Genomic DNA, 8966 nt, shown 5'->3' on the forward strand with positions numbered 1-8966 from the left:
GGGCCTAGCACCTCACTGGATAAAGTTATGGTCTTCATTGTGCAATTTCTAATTAAAAAGATGAACCTTGTGCAAAATCTTTGGGGCCTGGTGGACAGCAGCAGGTTTATTTTTCACTGAATAATAGCAGAATTGTAATTTTGCCAGAAAAAGAAGTGAGGTAAGCACAGTGACTATTTTAAACCACTGAGTGTATTGTAGAGAATGTGCCACGGGCCACACAAATTGTTGGAAATAAAAATGCTGGGGGGAAAGGAGATTTGGAGAAATTATGAATTCTGTCTGAAAAAAGTGACTTGATTGCTTTTGTGAGGACTGCCCATCATGGCATTGTTCAGTTGTGACAGGCAGCTGGCTCCAGCCAAGGGAAGGTAAAAGCAGTGACCTGTTACTATTATTCCTCAGCAGCACCTAAATGATACAAATTGTGCTATTTTATTGCAAAAATGACAAAGACATTCACTCTCATTTGAAGAATTTACAATTTTGAAGAAAAACTATGTAATGCTTTTGTAGAAGGAGCCCACAGCAGATCTCTGTCCATTCTTTGAAAAGAGCTGAAAGTATATAATTCTGTGTAAAAGAGAAACTCAAATTTCCTACACTGTCTCAAACCCACAGTTAGGGATGCTATCTCCTCCCAGATTATGCACACCTATATTAGAGGTTAAAAAAATAGAGGATTATTGCAAAAATAAATAAATAAATGAATGAATAAACAATCCCAAATTCCCTGTCTGAAAAGAAGCCACATGGATGTGAGGGTGGAGGAGAATCTGGAAGTCTCCCTCTGAAACATCCTATTTTGATTTTTTCCAGCTGTTAGCAAAACACTCTTTCCTATTCCTCTCCTGATAACATAAATTGCAGAAGTGCTCGTGGGAGGGGTTGCTTCAGGAGTAAGATCACAGAATCACATCTGCAGACTGCTCACCTCATCCACCTTTAACCCGAGGTAAAACCAACGAGGAGTCACTGCAAACAGGATGGGTGATGAGAGCAAACACAGCAGTAAAAGTGCCCCAGGATTGTTGTAAAAGCTTTTATAATTTACAAAGAACTAATCCTTACATTGGGAGTCAGAAAAATGCAAGATTCTGAGTTTGACAGCAGGAGACATTGGCACTTTTGGGAGACAAGAACTGCATGATGTTTTTTGGGGTAAGAGGACCTGTTCCAGGTGAAATATTTGGGAGAAAGACATTACTGGTTCACCTGAAGCAGGCCTGGTGTTTCTGAGTGCCTGAAACCCAGGATGAAGTCTGAGGTGAAGTGGAGCAAATCTCTTTCACTGGCTAATCACAATCAATATTTTAAAAACAAAGTTTCATTGACTTTGGATGTCTGAGAGACTGGAACAGCTTCCCAGAGAACTGAGCTGCCTTTCTCACCTCAGCTGTGCTTGCAGGTGCTCATGCTGCATCCTGAAAATTAAACCCCAAGTGTCAAATTCATGAAGTCAAAGATAAGTCTGGAAAATGTTGTTGCAGTTGTGACAATGGTTTATTTTGGGTTTTTATACCATGTGTCAAGTCATAGTAAGGAAAGGACAACTTCTATACTGGCTATCTTGAAAAAGCTGCTCATGTCCACATCTGCATTGAAAGACCTGCATGCTGTGTGCAGCCCAAGCTCAGTTTTCTCTGACTTTATTGGAAAATGTTTCTTAAAGATAAATGAAAATGAGCATAGGTTTACAATACCAAACTGTAACAATATTTAACTGTTGCTTGACAGCACTTGCAAGGGGATTCCACATTCATTTTTCTTGCTTTTTTTTTTTTCAATAAAAGAAATCTGAAGCAATCAGATTTCAGTCAAGAACTCTTGATTGGCAGTTCACAGATTTATTGTTTTCTTTGGTGGCTTTATCTGGTTGTGAACGAATCAGGAAATGTCCAGGGGAAGCAGAAATGAGAATACAGAAATAATTCTGAGCTGCTCATTTGCCCAGGAAGACTTTTCCCATGAGAAACATCCTGTACCAGAGCAAGGAGTTCCAGGATGGAGATTCTTTAGGGATGTGTAAATTGTTAGAATTAAGGATCTCAATACTTTGGATCACAGAAATTTGACTTGACACCCTGACTGTTCTGTAAATCCCTGGCTTTATACTGTAGCTGAAAATCAATGAGTCTTTCTATAATTAGTCATTGTTTCTACTTTATTAACAATGCATTTAAAATTAAAAATAACAGACTAATATTTTAAAAGCAGTATTTCTTCTAGTTCTCTAAAAGTTAAAACATTGCATAAATAATTTCTGGAAAAAAAATAAATATGTAATTCACTCTCTGAAATGATGCCTTTTCTCTCTAGGTTCTGGTCCCACATAAAATAACTGAAAAATCTATCAACATTTCAAATTGCCACAGTTTATATTACTTCAGCATAAATTCTACAGGATGTATACAGTATGTGACAATTCACTTTCTAGCAATATTCTTTAATGTAAAAACACAAGCATTAGTCTGAGTGTTGAAAAGCTAAGTAAAGGAAAGTTGCTGCCAAACTAAAGTCTTATCAAAGCTGCATTTCCTAAAGGCTTTTCTAGAGGAATTCCTGACTTAGCAGAGGCTCACTTTAAATGCAGAACCACCACCTTACTCACAGAGCTTGGTTTGCACAGTTTTATGTCCAAATAATAGAGATAATCCAAACTCTACAGAATAGAAAATGTCAATGGATGTATCTAAGCTGATATTAAAGTTAAACATGTTCTAGGAAATAAGGAATAATCAGTATCTTCTATGTTAAACTATGGATAATGTCAGCTGTCTACAGGACAAACATCAGTGAGGTTATCTGGTTTGGGAGGAGCATCTTTTTCATAAATCTGCTCCCCTTAGGAGAATTTGTTGAATTGTCCCTAAAACAAATCATTGTTTCTAAATCAATATGGTTTTAGTTGCCAAATCTCAGTTTTGAATTTGTTGACCCCATAATATTTTAATGAAATAGATTTGTCCCACTTTTGAGTGCCCTAGTGTCATATTTTGATTTCTGTGTTTGAGAGGAAACACCTGGTGCATGAGGACATTGCTAGAGTGTTAATTTTCCAATTTGACTTCATTCACCATAACTTGAAATCCCTGCTCCCCCTAACTTTGTACAGCTCCTTCAGAGAGTGCAAACTCTCCTGGTGCCTCCCTAACTGCAAGCTGGTCCTGCACCATTGTCTGGGAAAGGGATCTCAATATTCTGTTCACATAAAGTGAGTGGAATGATTTCTAGCAATCTCAATATTCTGTTCACATAAAGTGAGTGGAATGATTTCTAGCAATCTCAATATTCTGTTCACATAAAGTGAGTGGAATGATTTCTAGCAGTGTGATTGTCACAACAGCTTCGCTTTGCCTCCCTGCTCGCTCAGGACACACAAACTCTCATGGACCTCCAGGGTACCTCCAGCTGCCTCCAGCTCATTTCTCTCATTCTCCTATCAGACCATAAGTGCTATAATCTGATCGATTTTTGCCTATGTGAGCCTTTGACCCGGCTTAGCAGAAGGAATTGGAACCTGCTGCAGTCAGAACATCATGCTGTGGCCTCTGAGTGCCTTTTGATGGTTTAGCAAACATCCAGAGCTGCTAGTCCGTGTCACCCAGAGCCACCTAATAAGCATTTTCCAGCTCGTGCTGGTTGGATTTGGCGCTCCTGGCTCTGGACAGATGAGGCTTCTTGTTCTTCTGGGGCCGGGCGCTGTCCCTGCCGAAGTCCTTGAGCTCGGACTGGTTGTGGTAGCGAGTGTAGCGCTTGCACTTGCAGGACGTGACCGCTCGGAATTTGTAAGTCCGGGTCTCCTGCTCGGGACAGGCGAGCAGGATGCGCTGGGTGCGGCTGTGCGCGGGGATGCAGCGATAATCCAGGGCGTTCTGCCGCCACCACTTGCCCCTGCCGATGGAGTTGGGCAGGAGGTGCGAGGGCTCGCACTGGCCCGAGCACAGCAGCTCCTTGACCGGCTTGAGGCTGCGGCACGGCCCGTCCGTCACATAGCGAGTGGTGCGGAGCTCCCGGCAGCTGAACTCCGAGGGGTCTGCGAACAGAGAACACGTTAATGCCTTGATTCCTTCATCCTGCCATTCCTTCATCCTGCTATTCCTTAATTCCTGCCATTCCTTAATACCTGTCATTCCTCCATCCTGCAATTCCTTAATTCCTGTCATTTATTCACCCTGCCATTCCTTCATCCTGCCATTCCTTCATCCTGCAATTCCTTAATTCCTGTCATTCCTAAATGCCTGCCATTCCTTAATTCCTGCCATTCCTTAATGCCTGTCATTCCTTCATCCAGTCATTCCTTAATTCCTGTCATTCCTTCATCCTGCCATTCCTTCATCCTGCAATTCCTTCATTCTGCCATTCCTTAATTCCTGTAATTCCTTCATTCCTGCCATTCCTTCATCCTGATGTTCCTTAATTCTTGTCATTCCTTAAGGCCTGCCATTCCTTCATCCTGCCATTCCTTAATGCCTGCCATTCCTTCATTCCTGTCATTCCTTCATCCTGCCATTCCTTCATCCTGCCATTCCTTCATCCTGCAATTCCTTCATTCTGCAATTCCTTAACTCCTACTCATTTCTTCATTCCTGCTCATCCCTTAATTCCTGTAATTCCTTCATTCCTGCTAATTCCTTCATTCCTGCTAATTCCTTCACTCCTGCTCATCCCTTTATTCCTGCTCATTCCTCAATTCCTGCCTGCTTGCTCTGCCAGCTCTGAGCTGGCACCCACCTCAATCCCCACACCCTGTATCCCTGTGCTGGCATGGGAAGGAGGAATGGCTGGGGAAATAAAGGTGTTTTAAGGGCTTATTTTACTTCTCATTATCCTCCTCCGGTTTTGTTGATAAAGTCACTTTGTACCTCTAAGCCAAGCCTGTTTTGCCCTTGGTGTCTTTTTCTCCAGTCCTTAACTCATAAACCTCCAAGTCAACCTGCAGCCAGCTCAGTTTCTCTCATTCTCTTCTCAGACCAGAAGTGCTGTAATCTGATAGATTTTTTTGGTTCATTTTTCTCTCCTCTGCCCAGCTGTGGCAGGGGAGGGTGAGTGAGTGGCTTTTGTGGGTGCCTGGTGTTGGGCCAAGGTCAAACCACAGCAGCTCCTGCAGCAGATCTCTCTGAGCTACACACAAACTGAATGTCTTGAGCAGCAGATTTTCAGGAGAAATATTTTAAAAGGCTCACTCATGCAGCTCCTGACTATTCAGCTACTCCAGCTGTAAGACCCTTGAATAACAATGTCCAAGCTGGTGAATAAAATCCACCAGGTACATTTTATGTCAGTGCTGTGCAGGACTGGAATTCAGCCCCAGCAGCAGCTGGGAATTTTGGACAATATTCTGCTGGCTTCATTAACTGTGGGCAACACCTTCCCCCACTGCTCTAGTTTATTGACTTCAGATGTTGACTCCAGATTTAAATTCTTTTGCAACAAGAAGTGTTCCTTAAGTGATTTTTGGCTTGCATAGTATGTTCCAGGTTAGAGAAATCACAGGTACCAACAGCACTAAGGAATTCCCACTATTCAGGGACCAGCTTTTCCAAGTTTACTACACTCTGTGGTAATTCTGCATGTCCCACAGAGTTCCCCTCAGAGAGCTAGAGGCACCTTCTGGCTCTTAGCAACCTTACAGATTTTTTCCTTTCCTTTTTCTCAATGGATATCTAAAGGCAAATGAAACATTAGAAAACACAAGATTTCTTAGCATTAAGTATTTAAAAACTTTCCAGTTATAGGAACATAACTTTTCCCAAAAATGTTTCTTCTCCCAAATGACATCCTTGATTAACTGACTTGTTGGGAAGACACAAAATTTGATTTTTAGGTGTTTATCAAGTAACTTCATCTAGACAAACACATTAATGTTCTTCTCTTAGTCAAAGGGACAGTTTTAATTCAGGAGCAACTGGTGGTGGAAGCCTTCAAAGGGCAGCTCACAGAGAAAGCTGTGGCTGTTGGGCTCATTCTCCTCACTGGGTACAAGGTTTCATTCAGCAAAAGAGAATTCTGAATCTCCTGTTAGTGACACAGTAGTATTTGTACAGAATTTTAATATTGGTTTTCCTGTGAAGTACAGAAACAGGACTTTTAGTGCTCAGATTTACATTTGTCAAAGTCTATTTAAATTTGTCAAAGCACAGCTAGCAAGATTTCATTTTTGAAAAGTTTGAAGGACTGCATGAATGAAATTAAGCAATCCTTGTCAGCTGTGACAAAAATATTGGCAACTGAACTCCATGTGCACTTTAGTCTAACGCTCCCAAGTTCCCTAAGTGAGAAGATTATGTCTGTTTGTAAATAATGTGTTGAATAAGGTTTGTGGTACCTCCATAATGCACAGGCAGTTAAATACCCAGGCATTTAACTCAGCTCTGCAGGTGACATCAGGTGCATTAATGTCCTACCCTGTAAGTGTGCAGGTGTAGAATCACTCATGGTCTGGTGCATATGTTCCAGAAAGGTCTCACCACTTGGGATCATAATTTTGATTCTTTATGTTAAAGATGCCAAAATAAGTATGCAAGACCATTGTGTTTCTAAAACTACTTTCCAGTTTCCTTCAGTCTTTGATTTCTTAAGTTAATTAAGTGCTTTCCACTTTGAAAAATATGCAGTGGGGCAGATTCCCAGTTGATTCAGAGTAGTGAGAGGCTAAAAAGTGAAGGTATTGAGATGTGACAAGAAAATAAACCTGCTCTGACCTGGTGGGACTACCTGGGAGTGATCTCCCTTTTAGCAATTTAGGAAGTTTAGGGTCACACTCTCAAAAGCATGACTTTTTTTTCTTTCTTTCTTTTAAAATATTGTTTTAAAATACGGTTTTAAGTGCCTTAATGACAGCTGCAGCAGGAATTCCCAATTGCCATCCAGTGTCCCCAGAAAAAGGAGGCTGGCTAAGACCTGCAGTGCACAACAGTGGGAATTCTAGGTTTGATCTGTGGCTGTTGCTCTGTGCTTTTTTGCTGTGTGTCTGGAGGACCAAGCTTGCCCTATTTTCCAGTGGAAAAACTTTTTTTAAAGCTACTTTTCTCTGTTTGGTGTTAGCTTTCCATCTTCTGTGTCTCCTCCAGTGTCTTGCATCACTGCTAAAGTCAGACATTGGTCAAGTGCAGTGACTGCATCTTGAAACATTTTTGGCTGCTGGAACCTGACTGAAGATCTGCCTGTTAGCAAAGGACAGCACATTTCCCTCATTTAGCTGAACACAACCTCAATGTGCCACTTCTGATGTGTGATCTTAGCCACAACTGCTGGGGGTGTTCCTAAATATCACAAATTTATATTATTGCCTCCGCTGTCAACCCATTCCCCCATCCTAACATTAAAGAGGGAAAGATAACTTGTGATATTTCCTCACAAAAAACAGAGAAGTGTTAAGTAATATCTACTACAGGTTTTATGTATTGAGTTGTCTGCAGAGAGCAGCTGGGCAGAGTAGCAATGTTCAACAGAGAGACAATGTTTGCATCAGTAAACTCCAATTTATTTTCTAATGTTCATATTCATACTTCTTTAACCTTACATGTAAATCCCTATCACTCAAAGCAGTTGGGCCACAGCTAAAAGTGTTAATAAACAAAGATATATGATAACAAGCATTCTTTTACAAATTGTCTGCTATCATCCAAATCAGTAACAATGATGTTTTTCTTACCGTTAAGCTCTGGAGCTTGCTGTATGTGTCTTCCTCCATGTTTGGCCTGATTCATTGTGTTGTTGTTGCTGAAAGTCGGCTCCATGGGTGTTTCTGTATTTTCAGAGATCTCAGGAATGATTTCTGTAGCATCATTTTTAAACATCTGCCACCCTTGTGCAGGCTGAAATGTGATTTGTGTCACGACACAGACAGCACACACAGCCCAAGAGATCTGCATGGTGGCAGCTCACAGATCAGCTTTTCAGCACCCTGACAGTCGCAGATCCCAGGCAAAGGCACATTATTCCCCTTTTTAAAATCCCTTTTAGAACCAAGCCAGCCAATGACTATACAAAGTGGGAAGGGCCAGACAACTCATTCATCTCAGCTTTTGTCAGTGTGAAATAAAATGGGTGTGTGGGGGTGGGTTGGTGACAATATTTTACAACTTTTGTGCAAAAACTTCTCATATCCACCTAATTTTTGAGCCTGGCAACAAATGGTGATAGACAAGGCTACCATGAATTGTAACCTGGCAAGCCTTTCTGCAGTTTTTTTCCTAACAATGGTGTTAAAATTAAATAATTAAAGCCTGCTTCTTCCTCCACCCATATTTGAAACTTTAGCTATTGTCTTTTCCAAAGGTTTTCCTGACTTTTGACATTTTGCTGTTGTTATTTCTCTTTCCTTTGCTGTATAAAGTGAGTAAATCTAGAAACTGTGGCTCAGTACTTGTGCTTTTCAGTCTCTGCAGGGAAATGATTTGGGTTAGGGTGGCTTTTTTTCCTCCCCTTTTCAAAACAAGGAGCTCTACATTTTGTCTCACAAATATACTGGAAGAAACAGGGAAGAGCTTAATTTCAATATGAGAAGTTGTGTTTACTTTTCCTTAAAAATACATTGCTTAGAATATGTTTTTAGGTTAAGCAGCCAGAATGTTGTACATCATAATTTTTGATGTGCTCTTTCTCACATTTTAAAATCTTGGAATAAACTGCCTAACACATGTTTGCATTTGCTTTAAATTCATTGCATACTGCAGCTTCTGCTGACATTCTGTGAAGTGTTGAATGCAGGATATTGCTTATTCTAAACACAAAAACTTGGCCAGACTGATTTCCAGCCATTATATAACCAACAAAAAGATTAAAAAATATTATTTTAGGTCTAGGGCATTTATGCCCAAGATGTATTCATGTATCATGTTTCAAAATCTCATCTACGGTATTTTTCCTTGCAAAACCAAGACAATAGTGGTGAAAATATCACAATTTCTCTGTCTCAAGACCACCTACACATTCAAGTTATTTGCAAATAAATAATCAGA

General features: G+C 40.7%; 1 protein-coding gene across 1 annotated transcript in view; it reads right to left on the minus strand.

The window, feature by feature from the left end:
• Positions 1-809: 809 nt before the first annotated feature.
• LOC117006353 (sclerostin-like) overlaps positions 810-8966 on the minus strand; it is an 8503-nt gene continuing 346 nt past the window's right edge. Inside the window, exons 1-2 of the mRNA XM_033078742.1 lie at positions 7658-8966; positions 810-4036 (exon numbers count right to left, since the gene is read on the minus strand). The exon at positions 7658-8966 is cut by the window's right edge and continues 346 nt beyond it. Coding sequence (XP_032934633.1) covers positions 3615-4036; positions 7658-7877 — 642 coding nt within the window. The 5' untranslated portion in view covers positions 7878-8966 and the 3' untranslated portion in view covers positions 810-3614. The remainder of the gene's footprint in view (positions 4037-7657) is intronic.

Source organism: Catharus ustulatus, chromosome 23 (genome assembly GCF_009819885.2).
Source record: "Catharus ustulatus isolate bCatUst1 chromosome 23, bCatUst1.pri.v2, whole genome shotgun sequence".
Taxonomy (NCBI): Eukaryota; Metazoa; Chordata; class Aves; order Passeriformes; family Turdidae; genus Catharus; species Catharus ustulatus.